The 23,415-nt window shown below is 22.6% G+C and overlaps 1 protein-coding gene across 4 annotated transcripts in view; it reads left to right on the top strand.

Annotated features, from left to right (window-relative positions):
* LOC132922420 (rhodopsin-like) overlaps positions 1-23,415 on the top strand; it is a 52,446-nt gene that overhangs the window by 1,164 nt on the left and 27,867 nt on the right. The window contains exons 2-5 of one of the 4 annotated variants that reach the window (XM_060985928.1): positions 12,584-12,785; positions 15,458-15,537; positions 15,757-15,870; positions 18,246-18,385. In XM_060985928.1, coding sequence (XP_060841911.1) covers positions 15,826-15,870; positions 18,246-18,385 — 185 coding nt within the window. In that variant the 5' untranslated portion in view covers positions 12,584-12,785; positions 15,458-15,537; positions 15,757-15,825. The remainder of the gene's footprint in view (positions 1-12,583; positions 12,786-15,457; positions 15,538-15,756; positions 15,871-18,245; positions 18,386-23,415) is intronic. The other 3 variants (XM_060985929.1, XM_060985930.1, XM_060985931.1) reach the window with 3 other exon arrangements.

Genomic DNA, 23,415 nt, shown 5'->3' on the forward strand with positions numbered 1-23,415 from the left:
CTATACAATTTATATTTAATTCATAGATATATAATAACACAATGGTACATGATTGTTACGTCGCTTAGTTAACTACTTTAAGTATTTATTACAAAATCAATGGTGCATCTTAAGCTGACTGAATGCCAAATAGTCGGTTTTAAGATTCGAATGGTCAAAAGATGCGTTTGTAATAAATATGTATAAGAAAAACAAATTTATCTTTAAACAATACAAACAAATTGCTTTTCTAATTATATCTAATTTTCTTATCACTAATAGTTTGGACAATGGTACTTGACTTAAATAATACTTGGAATACGTTTTAAATATTTAATTTGTATGCCTATAAACTTCCTATATAGATGTATCTGTCGTATTATGGACTTCTAATATCACAATAATTAACTTTTTTTTTATTTTTTTTAATTAAATCTATAAAGCTTATTTTGCTGTTAGGATTATAAGATAGTATCAATTTAATAATCAGATAAATAATATATGAGAATAGATAATTTCTTGATAAATATAATATTATGTTTCCTACTCTGGTCTTATAGGTAAATTGCTGTATTAGAATAATTGTCTCCATATCAATTGTATTAAAATGAAAAGAATTTACCTAACCTAATTTAGAATTTATATTCTTTTTTTCTTATAATTGCATTTTTATTTTTAATATCTAATAAATATTAATTTTTTTTTCGTAATAAGTATATAATTAGGTATACGCCATATTATATAATTGTTTAATACGTATTTAAAAAGTTATAGTAAAGTAAAAAGTTTGGTAAAAATTTAAACTATGAGCTTTAATATATTTTTTTATAGTTATATAATAAATCTTTAAAAATATTTAAAATTTGAAAAGTTATTAGTTTTCTCTCAGTGATTTTCAAATGTATGGTAAAATCATTTGGCATATTCTACAGATAATATAATATCAAATATGTATATTAAAATATGTAAATTAAATATAGCATCCATTATTGAATTTCTGTGATTTTACTAAATACAGCCATTTCTAATGAATATAAAAAAAAATAATAATATTACATTAACATAAATATTTAATGTTTAATACCAGCTAATTTGATTGTTTGAAAATAAAACTTTGTAGGTATGCTTATTTTGTAATTCTTCATGAAATTTATTTGAGATCGACTTTTACTTTTTCAATGTCAATCCAAAAAGGTAGGTAAGTGGGTACCTCTCTGCTATACATTAAAATATGTTGAATAAGTCATTATTATAGGTATGTTAAGTTTGATATATTATTACATACGAAAAACTATTCTTAGCGTAAACGGTCTACCAGTCTATATCACCAAGTGATATAATTTTTGGTATAGCCATTAATTTATTTTACTTTTAGAACTATAGTATGTTGATATATTTTTTCCAAAAATTTTAAATTTATTATATTATTAGTTTTTAGTTATTATAATAATACATAATTATACCATATTATATCAACTTATACAACACAAAATATAATAATATACTTTTATAAATACTGAAAAACAATAAAAATAGATTTATAGTACCTAAAAATAAATATAACGTATAATAAAATTCATATTATAGTAATATAAAATGCATAAAAGTTTAAGTTCCACAAATAATATTTTTAAATTATAACAAAATAATTAAACATATTGTTTAAATAAATTTAATATTTTTATACAGATATAAGATTAATTTTTGTGGAACCTTGTATTAAATTTTCAAGAATTTTATTATTAAACATGCGAATATTTTTTTTCGACATTTAAGAAAAAAAATTTTAAAAAATGTATAAATTTCTTATGTTTTTAAATAACTAAAAAAGAATTTTAAAAGATCTGAGAATTCGATTGTATAATGAAATTGATGGTATAAACATTTGATGGAAATTTCAAGTATCTATTATTATTTTATATTTTTGAAATACGATAAAATATCAAAAATTATTTGAAGAGAAATAATTTTTTTTCGTGTTAGTATCAAATGTTGTAAACATTTGAACTGGAAATACTCATAAAAATTGATTTGGCTTACCGTAGAATTTTATTTTCATATAAAGGTTGAAACCCCTATAAAGAACCTCTATAATAACTTGAAAATAGTTGTAATATTTTGATAACTTTATCGTAAATAAAAAAGAATAATATAAATATGAAAATTTCAAGGATCATTCGGTCATTCGTTTTCGAGTTATATCAAAAAAATTTATATATTATATCGATTTTGTCGAAAATTAGATTATCGTAAAACTTCCGGTTTTTTTTCTTTAATTTATTGTTTGTTTTTCCTGATTATAAAAATAAGTACTTAAAATACTGAGACTTCTATTGAAAACTTATCATGTAACTCAAAAAAAAAAATAAAATATATATATATCATGAAAAAATCAATACATTCATTGCTTCACTCAGAATCTAAAATTAAAAAAAAAATAAAAAAAAATTTCAAACTAATAAATTGGGTAATATTTGGGTTCTGCAAGGTAGGTAAACTAGGTATATTAGCTATCATATTATGTAGATAATATAACAAATCCGCTTTAAAATTTCTTATCACATCAATACCTTATTGTTTAATACGGTTGATAAATAGTACTCAATTTTAAAGAGTATAAACAACGTATTAGGTAAAACGTAAATTTAGCACTGAAATTTACACACGTGATTCACTCACACTATTCATAATTATTTGAAATATTCAAACTTTTTTTGGTATAATGCCTATACGAGATGCTCCTAAAAAATAACTAAAATCCCATCTCCTTGAAATAGTATAAAAAAAAAAATTAAATTAATTGTATTTGAAATATATAGGTATTATATAGCACAGCTTAGTCGTTTTATTGATTGAAGAAATATTTATACTATATACCTACATATATGTCTCTAGAATTTAATTTGAAGGTAATAAAAATTTCAAGCGGAAAAATCATACAAAAGCGGAAACGCGACTGAAGTAGAATCTTAATACTTTATAGCATCTAAGTATTCTAAGCAAACCAGATTTTAATTTTAGCAATGCACATATTATGTTAGGACGTTACGTAAATAATCAAAGTAATACAAAAATACATGATACATATAGTGTACTTAATGGGTACCTTACTAGGCTAATCTTAAACCTTGACAACAAAGTTCAGTATCCTAAAAACCGTTAATATTTTTGAAAATGTTATTTTACATTATACTTATTACTCAAAAAAAAAAAATATATTTCATCTTTCCTCCATTCGTCTAATTTTTCAAATATACTTGTTAGTTATAACTATAATTATTCACTACTAGTTCAAAATTCAATTTTTAAACGTCAACATTCTCTGAAAAATTATCTACTTAGATTTATAAAATTAAAAATAATTTTTATCATTCAGCATAAGAAAAACCATAATAAGTTATAACGTTCAAAAATTATAAAAAGTAGAATTTTGTTTTCAAAAATGCTGCATTAGAATAAATTCAAATTTTGCAAGAAAAAATATTTATAAGTGTTCTTTTTATACATAAGTGTTTACAGTAAAATAATTACCATGTTTACGTAATGCATATTATTATTGTGTTTGTAACTCCTACAACAGTAACTTCCCTTTATATTAAATTTTTAAAAATATTTTTTTCACATCCAACGTTCTAACTTAACGTTACATGTAATTAATTTAAAGAGTAATGTAATTAATAATTATAATTATTAATACATCAGATAGAATTAATTTATAATCTCATTTTTACTAATCATTATAATAATTGTAAATGCAGTAGACTGAAAAACTTATAAAAATAAATTTACTTAATTTTTTTAAAAGAAGAATAATCAACAATTATCACATTAACTAAGAGTTTTGAATTCAATATACTTATTTATTTTATCAAATTAAAATATGTTTGATTGTTTAATAAAAAAATTTTGTTATATACACATATTTTTATAAGTATTTAAATTTTAAGGTAATTTTAATCACAAAAATATACAAATTATATTATAGATTTAAAAAAATCAACAAATTAAACATTTAAAATTTTAAAATTTAATAATATAATTCTCATAAGTTTTTTAAACTGGAACTAAAAAAACTTAACGATAAATCACGTACATTTTTTTATAAGAGATCAAAGTTAAAATGTTGAAGACATTGGATATTTACACATAATTTGATGAATTGTTCTCAATTGAGTTTTGTTATTTTATTGCAATTTAAAAAATATTAACTTACAGTAGAATCTTGAAACATTCTACTTTATACTTAAATTTTAATTTTCTAAAGACAATGATTTTTATCTAGATACTAAGATTAATTATTTTAAGCTACATATATCACAAATCCATTCCATTGTTTCACGGTATTGACTTGTAAGCCATAACTAAGAATAGAAATTATCTGCATTTGCACATTTTTATTTTTTATATAATGATTTGGATTTGATTTTGTGTGTCTAGAACATTTTTAATTATTATCATGAATATTTTAACGTTTATAAAAAATGTTATCAATATGTTTAAAAAAATATATTAACGATATTTCCTAACTTTAGATACATTGACATTTCGATTATTTTTAAATATATTTTTTATTCAATAATTGACAATTTTTTGTAAATAAAGCTCCTGATAACAATATTAAATTTGATGTAGGTATCACGTCGAAAAATTAGTGTAAAAATAAAAATATATGTTGTGATTTTTATACATTACTCTTTGACAGATAAACAATGAAACTTTTCTTTATTTGAGAACATATTTTCTGAAAATAGTGTTTAATAATTAACTGTAACTTTGTAACTCATCAGATAATTTATACGATATTATAAAAATCTACCAATTGTTTTTAATTGCAGTTTACATCCAAGGCTTTTTATTCTGAACGTTCAATACAATGAGCCAATTATACAAATTCAATGTACTCAGCTCAACAATTTAAATTATTTAATACGTGTTATACATATTTTTAAACTTGTTCCAATTTAATTAACAAGAATAATTTTTTTTTCAGCTACATATTATGTACATTTTTAGTAAATATAATTCAAGACCCTAGACTCGTAATATAATAAAAGTTTGTAATATTATAATAATAATTAATATATTATTATAATATTATATTCGATTGATTTTTGGATAAAATTAATTCGACCTACCTTATCACTAATAGAAAAATAGATTACTTACATATAATAAAATGTCCTTATAAATATAGGTTAATAGACCATTTCAGCTCAGAATCGTTTTTTATAGATACAATGAAGTCATAGAATTGTTATTTAAAAGTTATTTTAACACATCTATTACTGTGACTTCCAATGACGAAGAATACTTGATACCTAAAATTCAGCAAAGTAATTATCCCAGTTTTTAAATTGTATCAGTGATAAATTTTGGTTTTTATATAATATGACACTGTTTTTTTTTTGTTTTACATTTCTGTCACATTCACTTACATTTGCTACAATTTTATTCATAATTTATAATTATTTAACGTTACAGTAATACTCAAATTTCAACTGTCATATAAAATCAATTATACTAAGTCATTATTTAGTAAAAAAATAAATGGAAAATAAAATTAATTAATTTTATATTCCATTTCTCGATTTTCTTATATTTACTTTCCTCTCACATATGGATTTGATTTTAAAAATCAAGCTCATATACTATTTTACTCAAATAGTTTATTGGAGAATCATATGACATAAATATATATTATTATAATTTTTAAAACTAAAAATAAGTATTAGTTATAGGTATATAATATCATATATTATTCTTCTATTGAATTGATTAAATACTTTTAAAAGTTTTAATGATTTTAAAACCTTTGACTATGACAATTCTGGGTGCTGACAAGATAATTAGTTAAGTTTATTTTAAACTTTTAAGTTGACGAGTACCTATTGTTTATAATTACCCGAACAAAATCAATTATGATTTAATCAGTACATTTCACTCATCTCTGTCAAATGTTTTACTGCGGCCTGTTGTCTACTGTACACATATAATTATAATACATTTTTCTTATACTTAGATTAAACAGTTGATATTTTTTCTTTATAATTAACTTTTATCCTAATTAATAAAGTATATCCGAAATATAATCAACTATTTATTGTGTCGTTTAATTATTAAATGCATTTATAGATTATAATTTATAAGTACTCAATAATCAATATATTATGTCATGTCCTAATTAGACTATCCACGCGTTACAAATTATTTAATGAACGTCACGACTCACGGTACATTCTAAGATACGTAAATCGATAAATTTCACCGATAAGATCATAATATTTCAACTAATTCCGGTGCTATAATGCTTTAGTTTGCGTCAATATTAGGCGTATCTTCCAACCAATATTGAACTGCGATATTATATTTGTTGGGGTTGATAACTATACCGTTCAAACTCCAAGTATGTTAGGTATACATGTTTATGATCAATGTCAACAAGCTAAGTTGGTAATGAGCAATTATAGGAGAATTGCAGTATATTATCATAGTATTATTATTTATAAACACGAAACTCGGAATACAATATCTATCTAATAACTAATTTAATTTGTATTATTAAAAATATTACAATGTTATTTTTAATGTGGTTGATTTGTGATTCTCGGAAAATCATGCTTGTCTTCAAATAAAAATAAATGCATTTTTGCTGTATTAGTTAACTTTAAAAAAAAATGTAATATTAATCCTTTTATGACAAACTAATCACGGAAACTAAATAATTTGTTTTCATAAATATAATATTATCTATTATTTTAACCTTCAATTATACATAAATATAAGACATTTAAGTTGTTTTATCCATTGAAAGTTTCTCAAACTTAAAACAATTAATAAAAAATGAACTAATAATGATTTTGCATTTATTTAAATATTTAATATAGGTTATAATAACTAATATAATTAACATTGTATACAATTCAATCAGTAAAGCAACAACTTAATTGAAAACAATAACTTTTAATTAATTGAATTTCTATGAACTATTTAATTAATTAGATACAAAACAACATATAAAATGATAATATTAAGTTTAACTTACTTTTACTTAGCCAATCATTAGTGTTTGCAACAAAATATATCTATCTTTGTTACTGATTATCTTGTAAATTTGTTTTATTAATTTGGAAATATTAAAAATATCGATCTGGTTTTTAAACACATAAAACTATTCATTTTGTATTGTACCTACCATTCTTGTTTAGACACATTTTCATTGTTATTTTCTGATTTCTCTTCAATATATTTTATAAAGCTATATATTATGTTTTTTGTTACATTTGATTTTACAATTTCAAACCAAACTGCAGTTGCTAAAAATAATTTGAAACTATTTAATTATTGACTTTTAAAAAAAATTATTTTTTAAGTTCACTGAGTTGGCCTTACAGAATATGAACATATAAAAACGAGAAAAATGATAAAGGAATTATTTTAATTTCTTATGAGAGGCATACAACTAGTACTTGTATTAATGTAAGTCCTATGCAATTTTTTTTTTTGCAACGACCATATTTTACAAGTGCAAAGAGTTTTATTTTTTCAACGGACTAAAGATGAGTCGACATTTTTGTAAAAGAATATACCAACAGATACCCTCTTCAAGCGTGAGAAGTATGGAGAAACTACTTGACGGATAATTATATCTCTGTAGGTACAGGCAAACGTGACTTCAATGATTGTACGATGCTCTATGTATAAAAAAATATTCTACCAACCTTAATGCATTGTATATATATTATTATAAAAAACAAAAAATAATTTTTTTGTATTTTTATAAGTATCCAACGGGTTGATAATTTTATATTTTTTATAAGTACATTACTTTCTCTCGAATGGTATAATATATTAGTATTTTTTTACTTTTACCGTTCTATGTCATAGCGGTTTATTTGCGAAACTCGACACTAAAATAAGATATAAATTGTATTTATTTATTTAATGTTTAATAATATGTATGAGATATTGTTTTAGATTCATTCCTTTAACCCAAACGGCCCGCAATCGTTAAAGTTTATTAAAACGGAAATATTATCAAGTTAATAAAGTTATACATAACTCATACAAAACAATTAAAGGACCGTTAAAATTGCATTTATTTATTTGTGAACTGTGTATTGTCTATAAATCATATATTTTATATATTATGAATACGTCTAAATCAATAATAATTATTATGTTCGCTAGCTATTTGGATAGGATTGAATCTTTACTCATCTTATACTGTACACATAAATAACTAATGGTCATAACAAATAATCAAAATACCAAGTAACAATTGTATAAAATATTGTGTTAATTATGTATTATGGAATATTAATATTCATGTTTAAATTTTATTGGGCACTGAAGAGGTTCAATCTAGTTCTTTAGAATTTAATGAAGCCTTTTCAACAATTTCAATATTTTATTATGCAACTAAAACTTTTTTCCTACAAAAATAATAGGTTTTAATCGTTGAATACATTTATCATGCATATAATTAAGTAGGTACCTATACAGATAAAGAAATAAATAAAAATAAAAATAATGATTGTCTGTAGTTTTTATGTTTTTCAAATTCATGAGATGTAGCAGTTTTAATACTTCAGTAATTGGTGATGTGTAAATTATCTCTCTTTCAAATAATAAATTATACCCTAATAATAATTATTACAGAATTGTTCTGTTAAAGATGAATAGTTTATATTTAACTGAATCTTATTTACATATAAATGATTACTTATTAATAAATTTAACATACGATGAAACATAAAATACAATATAACAAGTATATAAAAACTTTTTTTTAAATATCACATTATTATATAATTTTATTGTATGAAAAAATAATGCTTGGCTAATTAAAAATGGTCGTAATAATATTCGTTGTGAACTCTTTTCAACACAAGTCGCATTTTTTACTTCACATTGTCCTTTAGTTTTAGGTACCTTACAGGCACCATCAAATAGTCAGTACATTGGAATATGGGACAATTTATAAATAACATAATATATAAAAAAAAATAACTATAAAAAAAAATGTTGTCGAATAAATTTAAAATAAAACAATAACGACTTAAATATTAGAAATATTTTTTGCCTAGAACATTATTTTTATATTCAATACCACTATTTATTTGATGGGATTAAAAGTATTTATATTATTAAGCTAAATTCGCGTCTTCAGATTACAGACTGTTCAAGCGCATGTATATTGTTACAGTAATACTTATTTACATTGTTAAATAGTAAATGTAGTACCTGTTTAATATTTATAGAAAAATAAAATGTACATTTTATTATCCATTAATTCAATTTTAGACTTAACATCATTTATAAAAAAAAGAAAAGATAAATAGATTAAAACTACTAATTTTGAAATACCTATATTATAACTATTATGTGAAGTTACACAAAGCTAAACATTTTTAAATTCTGATTGAAGCGAATTTTATTGGTTTTGATAGATATGTCTATTATTTTAATTATTATTCAATATACACACAATATTTATATTTGGGAAAATTTTTCAATTAAAGCGAATACCCGCAGACCATAGTGCAGTCATACAGCAAATGTTGCTTTAATCAACATTCGCTTATAAACTATTTCCAAATCCAATGGTTTCGAATTTAATGGAGTATTATTTATTTATTAGTTCTGGGCTACCAAATCGTTTGCTTCGAGAATAAGTCATTCGTTTAAAACAAATGTTAATTGTTACGTTCTATAGAATGTACACGATATAACTATCATATTTATAACGGGAGACAGAACAAATAAATTTAATATTTTTTCTTTGTATTCGAAGCATTGATTATCTAGGCAACACATTTCTTTATACAATTTTCTTCTTTAAACCAAATTGATGCCGAAGAAAAATTCTAAGTACATCACTGTGCAGTATTCATCCGGAAATCATCACATCATATCCGATGGTTTTTACGGAAGCTAGTTCTTCGATCAATAGAAATACTGATATGGCTCAATAACTACACTAGCCGTGACCGGAATTTTACACGATCACGCAAACTATACAACATTTCAGAAAAATAAATACGATCATATTATAATGGACGCGCGATTAATTCGAGTGTGTAGATCAAAGGCGAATACATTATTATTATGTGTACATATATAATGTGACGTTATTTTGCTCCGATATGCACGTGACCATCGTTTTTACGAAAACGGGTAGGTTTATCTTACATGGGTCCACACAAGTGTGCCATGAACTTAATCCACAGTGATATCACTGGTATATTTTTAAGTCATTAAACTATGAAAAATTATCATTTCATATGTTGTCTATAATTCAATACAGGCGCGTAAGACGTAAGAATCAAATTTTTCCAAAAGAATAATAACTAACATAAAAATTAATATTGAATAATTTTAAAGTTAAAGTTTCTATCTTGAAATAATTAAGATAACAGAATTCATATCAAACCGTAACAAATGCGTAACATCTAATTATTGGGAAACCATTGTGAACATTTATATTATACTCAATTTTAACGCACATAATTCGTATTATAGAACCAGACTGACATAGGTAACCCCATCAAGTTCATATTGACACCAGGAAATTGTTCCAATTTTAAATAACAGTGATCTAAAAATAATATTTTTAGATTCTTAGTGGAGCAATGAAAATAATAATTTTAAAATTATATGTATATGTGTATGTGTTTTTTTTCCATGTACGTATATGTGATCTATCACATTTATTAGTTTTTATTAGGACTCGAGAGTTATAGAAGCTAAAATAGACAAAATATACACAAAAAATATTATAAAATGTGCATGTAAAATGCAAAAAAAAATATTTGAAATTCCGAAAAAAAATGTTTATTAATAATTTATGCACAAACGTAAAACTATGGAAAAATTAATTTTTAATTTTTAAAATGTAGCAAAAAATTAGTTGACATTTTCATATAAGGTTAAAATGAAAAAAAATTTTAAAAAAATATTGTAAGATGTCAACTATGTACAACGAATTAACAATTAATATAAACGAAAAGTAAAGTTAGTATTTCGTTCTATTAGCGCGATATAGATTAAATGCACATTGCAACTGGTATCGTAAAATTAATAGTGAACTACGAAAATTACGAAAAATATTACCTAAATTACGAAAAATTTTAGAAAATATTAAATATGTTTGATATGCGCTTAAAAATAAATTAAATAATCATTTTTTCCTTATTATTAACGAAATAAGCAAAATATTATTTTTAAATTTTCGATTCATATTATTACTTTCTATAAATTATACAATTTTCAAAATATTTCAATATGTTTCATTAGATTGATAAACTTGAAAATTTAATACAAGGATCCTTATAAGTTTTTACTATATTTAGTTAAAAATATTAAAAATATATTAGAACTTTTTTAAATTCAAATTAAAATGAAAATAGATAGAACGAAGAGTAATGTTATAATTTAAAAATATAAGGACTTACAACTTTTACAAATATTATACATTTTTCTATACGCTTTATATATATGAATTAATTTTACAATATTACCTACTTATTCTTTTTGCTATACAGTAGGCGTCTAGTGAGTGATAGATTAATGTAATGGATATATTATTAAATTTGAATACCGTGATATTTGATTTATTCTACTCGAAACCTACTGTATGATAGAGCAGTATTCACTTGCCCATCTTTTTGTAGTATAATATAATTTTCAGACCACTGTTTTATCTTTTAAATCATAGCAGTTGCCAAGTTCCAAGATGAACTGAACAGAATATATGTAATATATTGTCAATACAATACACTATTAATACTATTTGATATTATTTCTATATCTTCACATTACTTTTATCCTTGAATAATAAATGTAATCAAATTTTAATGTTTGAAATTTTTAAGTACCTATACTACTTAAAAAATAATATGATTAGTCAGTTACCATGTATAGATGGAGTTCCGGTTAATTTATTAAAAATAAATAAATAAAAAATTATAGCTGCATGTAACAAAAAAAAAATTATGCATTAATTATAATTGCTTAATTCAAAACATTTTTTGTACTAACTATAAAAATAATACGAAATAGCACAATTTTTGCAACAACAAATAAACATAAGATCTAAATCGTTCAAATTAAGAGAAGCTTTTTATTTTAGCTTTTTTTTAGAGTAGCTTATACTTTTATTATACATTATGTACTAAACATGTATTATGACAATAATATTATTTTTATTGCAAACCAATTGTTAATAAAATATACCCAGTAAATTTAAGTTGACGATCATGTGACTAAAGCAGTGTTTTTAAACATTAAATTCGCAATACTCTAGAATCGTTATATAAATTACATTAGAATACAAAAAAAAATTTGGTGACACGTGTTGAGAACCACGGGATCGAGGATTAATTATGTTACATACAATTAAAAAGAGTAACAGCGCATTAACGTGTGAAAGTATGGTAATATTGAGTGACCGAATACAAACTATGGAGCTTTGTACCATTTATAAACAAATATTAAAGAAATGATTTATTTTAAAATTTTGTCAAAATATCTTCTATGTTATGATTATACTAGCTACATGCACATTGTTTACGTTTACTACAAGTTTTTGACTTTTTTTTTTTAGGAAGCACTTTTTAATAAGTTAATAAGAGACAGGAAGACATTTTTTAAGCTTTTGAAGAAGCCATACTGGTTATAAAGCCAAGAATCATCGAAGAGTACCTACTACTGTGCAAAATTGTTTTTTATCCATTCTAGTGAAAAATAAAATCAACGGTACGATGGATTTGATGAATAGTAGAGTGCTTGAACCTGAATCCAAAATGGTGATTGAGAATTTATTATATTATTACATATAATTACTTGAAGACTTTCAATAAGTCTTTCTTGGGAAAATGTTTTGAATATTTTTGAAAATGTTGATAGAAGACCTACATAAAAAGTCTGTAAAATAAAAGATTACGAATAGAGTTAATAAGGGTCATTAATATAATTTACTTAAATTTAAAAAACAAATTATTAAATAACTTAATGTTATTGATATTTAGACTAAATATAAATGTAGATTACACATTTAAAATTATAATATACTATAATATACAATTTCACACTATTAATATAATATAATATATAATATTATTAATAATAATATACAACTTAATAATTCACTCATAAAATATAATATTAAAACAATAATAATATTACATACAATATTGTCCACCTAAAATTATAAATTATAAAAACATAACATTATTAACTTCTTATAATTCATCATATAAATGAAATCGTATTGGTAGTAATATAATATGATATAATTTAACTACAATGTTACAAATATTGCTAGCACATGTTTGAGTATTTCTACTGCAATTATGAACTACCAACCTTGCAAAATAAATTACCTATATTATATTCTCCAAAACACAACCACACCACTCAACCTCCAACATAGCTGGATAATTTAGGAAGGAGAATAAAAAAAAGCATAATAAACTGTGAAGAGTATGATGGTATAATAAATTTGTAAAGGGTACTTGTTCCACAAACCGTATAAAAAAACTAGCTTATATGTATATTAGTTAAGGAATATTTTAATATTTAAAATTCATACTATCTTAAAAATTATTATAAATATATATATTATATTATATGTATTATATAATATTAATATTAAATGTAATACAAAATTATATTGCTTTAAATGGCATGCATGATGTATCCATAATGTATATTATGTATATGATAAATTGAGCATTTTAGGTGTTAAAAAAAATATTATTATAATACATAAAACATAGGGAAAAAAAAAGAACAATTATTAATATTACTGTTTATATATTATAATTTCTTTAAATATTAAATTTAGGAAATCGATTCTACTGTATAGATAGATTTCGATTTACTTCGTCACTGACCACTGTAATGAGTATGTTAATTTTAAATTCAATGATACCCATATTAATCTACGAAAAAACAGTTCTGAGTAAAGAATACAGATCGAACATCATCTATTTTTATGGTAGCTCATGTCTTACTTTTGTTTATATTATTGTTATTATTATTTTCATAATCAAACTTGTAGGATGGACTCATTTTTTTAACTTAAAATATGATTCAGATAAGTTTCGTAAAACAAATACAATTAATAAATCTAAATATTTTGAAAAAATTTTAAGTTCTTGAGTATGGTAAAAAAATGTAAATTATCTACGATTAATATTGTTTGAATAAAATATAATATCTAAAAAATAGTCAACATTTAAACTTATAACACTAAAAAAAATGTATGAGTTAGTTTTGATATTTTTCGATCTTTTAAGAAAAACGTAAGAGGGATCTTGTTTTAAATCTTCTTATATTCAGAAAGTAATGTTACCAATATCATTTTAAAAAAGACGAAAAAAATTTTATATTTGTAAATAAACAGCTCATAAAGGAAAAAAATATTTTTAAAATGCTGTTAATATTCTGTTAAATTTTCAAGTCATTACAGTGAATAACAAATTTAGTTTTGTCAAGAATTTTTTCCAATAATTTTTATTAATTATCATAATATTATTATAAATAAAATATCCAGAGCCACTCCTTAAGTAATGATAAAATATAACAGTAAAATAACACATACACAAAATAAAACTAGTAATATGCATTGTCTAGCTCCTCCGCTCATAAAAAGTAATACATTTTTAAATATACCTATAATCACTTAAAACAAAGCTAAATACAAAAAAAACCATTGTTAATGTTGTATATTATTATGGCCTTTGTGGAATATTATATGATTTAATAACGATATTCAAACTAAACATAAAATATTTGCGGATAAAAATACTTTGAAAAACCTAAATGTACAACAAGTGAAACTATTTGAATGGTTTAAAGATATTTCTTGTTTTGGCACAACCTTTTAAAAACAATCTACTTTAATAATGGAATTTAGAAATTTACATGATCCCTAGTAAAGATGTAGCCATATAGGTACTAGGGTCATACTACACGTAATACTTGCGACCCTTTGGTCATGTTTAATATAAATAAATTAAATTATAAAACATTACAAAAAGAAGCAATAATAAGTAAAAATCCTATTATTAAAAAACTAATAACGGTTTTTCACTCTATTCAATGTATAAAATAAAAGTAAAAGAGTATTATTTATAACTATATATAATATATACATATATAGGTACGTTAAATTATTTCATTTTTTTTATTTATCCTTCATTAGAATACAAATGATGTTTAAAATAAATCAATAATAATTAATATAAATATTAATAAAAAGAAAATTATCTGTCATTGCTTTTTTCAACAGAAGTTTATATTGTTTTTGCACTAAAATAAATATATTTATAAGTATACATACTTAAAGTAACAGATATTATGATCATTGGACCAATATATAATTTGTATGTTTTATTCATGATGGCATGCTCTGTATATTATTTTTCTTATAAATATTTGGTACACGTAAATAAAACTTGTGTTTTTGTTGTAGGTATATCATGTAAGCTTTAAAAAAATATACGTTTGGAGGAAATCATCGACAATCACCAACAAAATGGAAAACTGGGTGAAGTAATATATTTTGCTATGAAAACAATAATATATATGATATTATATAATATTGAGAATATTTATTATCGTTGTATTAGTTTTCAGAGACCTAAATAACAATAATTAATAGCAAAATAATAAGTTATTAAAATATACAATATCATAATTACTATCATTTTTATATTTTATAACCATATTATGTGAAAAATAATTATTGTTTTATTTTTATTCCTCGAAAAGTGAGAAATTGGAAACAATACAAATGCGATAATATCACCGAATAATAAAACCAAAAACCAAAAGATATCGATGTCGAACCATTTAACCAGTTTTAATGCGATGTGCAAAAACGAAGTGCGTATACAAAACCAATCATTTTATATACATATTTGTTTAAAATACTATCGTCACAAATAATGCAATTACTTACTATTCGATAAAATAATATTAATATGGCACATAGATAATTATAATATTATATTGTATTATTCATATATCTATATATACAACGTTCAATCTAATATTACACTATAATCAGTATAATCACAATAAAAATATTGAACATCGTAAAATACATGAATATATGAATGTCGAAAAATAATTCAATAATACAATGCCTATGTTTTATTACAAAACAAAAATTAAGGATACCCTTTTTGATAGTACACATATCTATATATATTTTTTTTTTATTTCAATATTCCCTATAGGTATCCTAGCAATTAACAAAAAATATTTCATTTCATAAAAATTTGTTTGTACCATCCATGTTATTTAATCATATACAATTTTTTTACTGTATAATTGAATGACATCAATGATTCTTCTGATATTCTTGAAAACCATTATTTTAATTCCATCTTTAACTTGTCGCGTACTATTTTATTATTTGTCCAAAATTAATAACAAATTACTAAATTTATCTTATTTTAAATATTTTGAATAAACTTAAACTTGGTTTATAAATTTGATTATAAAGCTCTAAAAAATAAACTATTTTAGATACTAACATTTCTTTTTTATTATTTTTATTATTATTATGTAATACGACGTAATAACTAATAAATTTCATAATACTAATTAACAACTAATAATTAATAATTTAAATACTCCCTATGTAATGTATATTAAATTATTAAATGTACACATCCTCCCGTAACAATTTGTTTGTATTTGTAAATTAAATACATATTATTATATCGATAAGAGGAGAAAGCGTCCATTATAATGTGGTTAGAAATTGAGTTGTTTAAACACCATAATATATTGTAGTTTTGAAAGGAATTGTAAAATGTTGGTTAACACCCTCGAATCAATAATATAAGACATATATCATAAGCCAACTTTTCTAAGTAGTACCCTATGCGGTTATGATATTGATATTATAAATGTATACTAAAAAGTAAATAATTTGGAAAAAAAAATCAAATATGAATATTTTGTTTAAAAAAATATAAGACTAACCGCTACATAAATCAGTATTATAACCATATTATTTATTTCAGAATTAATTTTGTTCTCAGAAGATATTATAATTTATCATCAACATGTATATTAAATATTATTCTATAAAGTTTATGAGTTAGGACAATCATTTTTAGTTTGAAGTAAAATATTGAATTCAATAATACTGATTTAAAAACTTTTATTATTATTTATGTGAACTTTTTTACTTTTATCTATATCACAAAAGTTTAACAACAATTAATTTAATATTTATTTCTCAAGTATCAATATATTAAAGTAAAAATAAAAAATATTTATATTGCATTATAGATTTTAAAAATATTAAAATATAGTTTTAATGCAATGATCTTAAAGTAAAATAGTAGGTAAAATTAAATAGAATTTTTTATGGATCATCCAACTCCACTTAATTAATTTTTCTACATTTTTCTATTCGTGTAATACCATCATTTTTAAAGAACTCTTTAAAGAAAACTATACAGTGTATGTTAAACATTTTAATTATTCTGTATTCAAAAGGTATAAGTTAATCTTAATTTATATGTCGATAATAAACATGAAAAAATAAACATAATAATATAGGTAACTACTTAAAAAGCAAGTTTAGTTTATATAATTTTAACTCTGATATTTTTAACAGTGCTATTTTAAAAATATTATTCTAATAATTTCGATAGGTTAAATACAAATTGTATACGCTATAAATTAGTGTATAAACACTATAAACATTAAGGACATTATTTTATTTTTATTATTATTGCTTTACAGACAGATAAATGTATGATGTAGACATGTAGTTTTCTAAAATATTGTTTTTTTTTAGTTATTTTAACTTATCTTACATAATTTATGTACGTATATCAAATTATCTGCATTGTACAAATTAATTTATAAAACATGTTTATTAAATTAGCAAAAATTAAAAATCAATGTATAGCAGTTATTGAGAAATTAAGATTTTTTATTAATAATATATACTTATCTACTTAAATTTAAACCATTGCAGTTATTAGAATTGGATAGTTATTAATTAACTTAAATTATGTTTATAAAACAAACAAGATGAACAAAAATCCATATTTAAAATATGATAAGGATCAGAGGCTCGGAGATTTTCACAATATTTATTTCTAACCATCATCATTTCTTAAACAAAATAAAACAAATTTAATAATAATAACCCATTTAGAGGACATGTAATATTAATAATTGAAATTTTATAATAAAAACATGTTTATTTTAAGTCATTAAACGTATTATAGAGTAAAAAATGTTATGGAGATGAAAATGTCAACGAAAAACTTACAACCCCGATGATATTTTTTTCCTATGGCATGCTGCTCACGGTTATTGGCATTGTGGGTTTGATTGGAAATGGTTTAGTTCTCATCGTATTTACCAGGTAAAGTATAATTTGTTTATATAATTATTATTATTATTATTTTTTTTTTGTCATATAGCTTATGAATAACCTATATGAAATATAAAATGTATAAAAACATTCCAAAAGCGTTTAACATTAAAAATTTAACAAAACTTGGCAATTATACAACATAATAATTTTATTAATGATTTAGAAGCGCAGTTGTAGGATCCAGGGGGTCTTTTTAAATATTTCCTCTGTTAGATTTTTTATTTTTTTTTACGTGGTACAAGAATAAAATGAGAAATATCATATTTTTACAACATAAAAATGACTGTCTTGATTTTTTTTTTTTTTTTGTAAGTTATTTTCCTAGTAAGTATACCATGTGCTTTAAAAAATTCCATCTAATATAACTTTTATTGAAAATTGAACACAAATGATACTTTAGAGAAGACATAAAGTTTTCTAAGAAAACCCGATCAATTATCGTATAACTAAAAAAAAGTTTATTATTCCCATTTTTAACAAAAATGATAACATTTTGTAGGTATTACTTAAAATTAACCAAAGATTTAAATTAGACACGTCATGTACGTTGTACACTGACAACTTGATCTAACCAATAACCAAAGATATACGTATGAATACAATATTACAATATTAAATAATAAATAGTATAATCCATTTACGGCATGTACAATAATTGTTTATTTGTGTATAATATATTTATTAATTATAATTATATGGAGACATTACAAAAAAAATTGTATATATATTATACTATATTTAATTAATATTAAATAATTTTTGGTAGGTATTACGTCTAATTTTTATGTACATCATTAAAAATTTTAAAAATCATTTATTCTGAAGTTGTAACAAATGTAGTACATATTTCTTTGTAATTAGTGGTAAAACAGTCGTTCACATTAATATGTTTTCAATAGACATTTTTGTAAAAACATATGTTTTTATTATAAAATAATTTATATCATAATATATTAATACCTATTAAATAAATATATTTAGTTAACAAATATTAATAATATAAAACGAAACTTTTACTTAGTAATGCTTTATTTATGTTTAATACACTTATATGTGAATACCTACATTATATTAAAAAAAAAAAAACGATTTAAAAAACATTTAATTATCAAGTCACTAAGTTTGAAATTTTCAGAGACGTATTTAAAGTGGTTTATGGGGAAAATAACCTAGGTGTTCCTTTTTGTACGGACATAATGTAAAAAAAATGTTTTTATATTTTTTAATATTAATTTATTATTTTTATTTTGTCTTTATAAATAAAAATATTACAACACAGCAATTTACATCAGTTATATGGTTTTAATTTTATAATTTATAAAACCGATTATATAAGAAACTCAATGGATTTATTTAAAAAAATAATAGCACCATAACATTAAGAGAACAAAAATTTAGAAAAATTTGAATATCAGGAAAGCGATAGCCTTAGCTTACTAAAACAAATAATGAGAGAAGAGAATATTTTTAAAAGAGGATACTGATGAACAATCATGGAATAGAATATAATATTCAAAATTACAAATATTTTCCTGAGGTCGAAAGTTTAAAATATTCATTATTTATTTATTTTATTAATATAATCGCCATAGTTAGCTGAGTACAGTAATAAAATACTTTTGATAATTATATAAATAATGTACAATAACATTTCGTAAAATAATAACCATATTACAGAATTAAACTATAAGATAAATAACTGAAATAACTAAATACTCGTATATAAGGAATTTAATCACAGGCTATGGCTAGTTAACTGATAATACATAAATGCTTATTGCCAATAGAAATATTTAATCTAGATACTTTTCCAAATCTCAAAATCTTCTCTAATGGTTTATTTTGACTATAGTTAGTTTGGTAATAGATACAAAGTAAGTTTAGGAATATTATTATTGTATATCATATATGTGGAAGGAAGGAAATAAGTTCTAGAAGTAAGGAACTAGTATTAATATTATTTAATACATTTAATAGAAAATAAATTTATGTATTCGTCCAAAGGTAAATAAAGCGTAATATTGAGATAATTAATATTGAATTAAAAATCGCTCAATAAAATTTACAATTACAAATATTAATATTAATATCAATTTTTATTATAATCACAGCATCTTTTATTATCATTAAAGTATGATTTTTACTCCACGATTTGGTACATATAATTAAGTTGATAATTTAATTATTCATAAACTTTCTATGTTATACGTTGATTTTTATCACTGTTAAATTATGACTGAAATATTCAGTAAACAACAGTTTTTTTTAAATTTGTTTTCCTATATTTAAATAAGTTAGTTACCTTTATAACATAAATACATTTTTTTACGATGCACCACATACGAATGAATGTTATTGAAGGTATACTTTTTATAAAAACATTTCTGATAATAATACAATATTATGTACATAAAGTGAATATTTTTAATCTATCTTTTTTTTAACATTTTAACAGTTGAAATATGACTAATTTAAGTTAAACTAAAAAGTACAAAATTAAAGTTACCGTGTATATAATATTATATTATACACTGTTTTATTGGATGTATTAACGTTGAGTAAAATATAATGAGGATCTTAACTGTTTTTAAAAAATAATATTAATATAATATACATAAATACGTTGAGGTTATGGTTTTAATATTTACCAATTTAAATTATATTTTATATAATAAATTCAACCAAAAATCGACAACGCGTCACACTATAATATGTGAATACAATTAATTCTAAATAACGTCAATATAACTAATGGTTACAGAAGCATATGAATTTAAATAATTGTCTATCCGTACAAGGAACCTGTGAATGATGTGGGTAACACGATGTGCATCTTACATTAAAGCCCCACACTTGGCTCACAATTGTGCAGAAAAACGAATGACTGGAAATTATACGGTTCACAAAATATAAAACCACAGCTATTCATTATTATTTATTTAGTTAGTTTTTATTATTATTTAAGAAAAGAACCACTGTATCGTTGTTATTGGAAACTATTCTTTTTTATGTAAAAAAGAACTAAAGATTAAATTACAATAATAACTAACAACAATTTATAAAGTTTATAATATGTTATATCATCATTTATCCAATACTTACACCAATAATCAAGAAGAAATAAAACAATTTCAAAGTTATTTATTATATAAATAATAATGCGTATACAAGACTCGTCTCATTAAAATTTCACCGCACTCCAAAATCCTATTCGACATTATAATTTATTTATTTGTACGCACTCTCGGACAACAATATGAAAACGATTTGATAAAGTCGTTTAAAGCAGACATTACTGCAAATGGTCACTGTAGTTTTGCTTACTAGTATAAACTATATTATTATAAAAAATGTGGACCACGATTACCAAATTTAAGGCAAGTCTACCGGCAAACTTTATACCACGGTCCTGGTGAGCGGTAACCGCTTTATCGGTTAGGTATTTATCGGTCAGTCTTAATGGAAAACGGTAACCACCAACTGTTATTACAGTCCACGATATTACACTTAGCGATTTTCGATCAAACCCTATTTAAGGGGTTTTCGTTTACAAATGTGTTGTGCGACGACATTCCAGAACATAACGACGTAGATATATACATATTTGCGACCACTTTTCATCACTTTTGATCGGACTAAACACAATTCCCATTTTCCAAATATGTAAGTATGTAATAAACTCAGAGCAATGCATTAAGGTTAGACATACATCAATCACGTATGTACCTATTGTACCTACTACCTAGTATCTTGAATATATTATTTACATGTTTCTCGTAATGGAGCAATCGTTATTTAGAACTTATTGTAGCTGAATATAATACATTGGCGTCTGAAAATCTGAACATTTTGTGAGATATTAAAATAGGGGATTTTAGCAAAACAAAAACAAAAATTCTCGTCGTTTATTAATGGTATTGCAATTTATTTTTTTTTTTTTTCATTAGCGGCTAGCGCCGAGCGTTGTCATATGACAACATAGGTAGACCTATTTTTAGAAGTTAATTTCTCATTGGGATTTTACCAAGAACTGTGGAAATAACATAAAGTAATAGATTATTTCTTAATAAAAAGATAAGATATGGTTAAAATTGATTTCGTTTCTTGTAATCATAATTTTTGTTATAAATATAATACAAGGTGGATATATATCCACCTTGGTATAATATTATATAAGTATTTAATAAAATTTAGGTTGAAATTGTAAAAATAAAACCCCGTCGCTAATGGGGTTTACCCATATAAATAGGTACCTATCGTATTTCACAATTCGTGATTATCCTTAAATACCTCGCGGCTCGCATTCACAAAACACCAAATAGGTTTTCAATTCCACTTTTACTAATTAGAGATCAATTTGGAAGTTTTTACGGTAAATCCCCAAAAAAAACATTTATGCATTTATATTATAGGAATATTATGTAAATGTAATAAAAGTGAGTAACAGTAACAAACTGACAAGAGATAACTCGCTGAATATTGCGACGAATATTTAACTGTAAGAGAACGGCCAAAGATGTTCGACAACTTAAACGTTGTACTTATATGAAAGTACTCGAGGCAATACTTCCACATTTCACATGTCTTATACTTCTTATAAGTTATAGGCTAACAATATAGAAAATTTGCTTTCAAAAGAGTCTATTATGTGTTATTACTTTATTAGTTTTAATATTGTAGTAATTTGACCTATATTATCAAAATGAATAGTAAAAATATTAAAATTTTGCTTTTAATGACATTTTATTTTAATTTGAGTTAGGTATATAACTTTTAACCACGCGGAATGTTACTATTTATTGTTAAATACTCATAAGTCGCTTTTAAATTTAAACATAAAAGGTTACGAGATAAATTATATCTAATATTACTATAATATCTCGATTCTCGAGTAATAATACTATTACCTCTAAATTAAATAAATGTAGTATTTCACGACAACCAAATTATAACTATAACTATAAGCCTATATTTGAGACACACTAAGTATGAGCAACCTTGTTGTCCAAAGAAACACA

Source organism: Rhopalosiphum padi, chromosome 2 (genome assembly GCF_020882245.1).
Source record: "Rhopalosiphum padi isolate XX-2018 chromosome 2, ASM2088224v1, whole genome shotgun sequence".
Taxonomy (NCBI): Eukaryota; Metazoa; Arthropoda; class Insecta; order Hemiptera; family Aphididae; genus Rhopalosiphum; species Rhopalosiphum padi.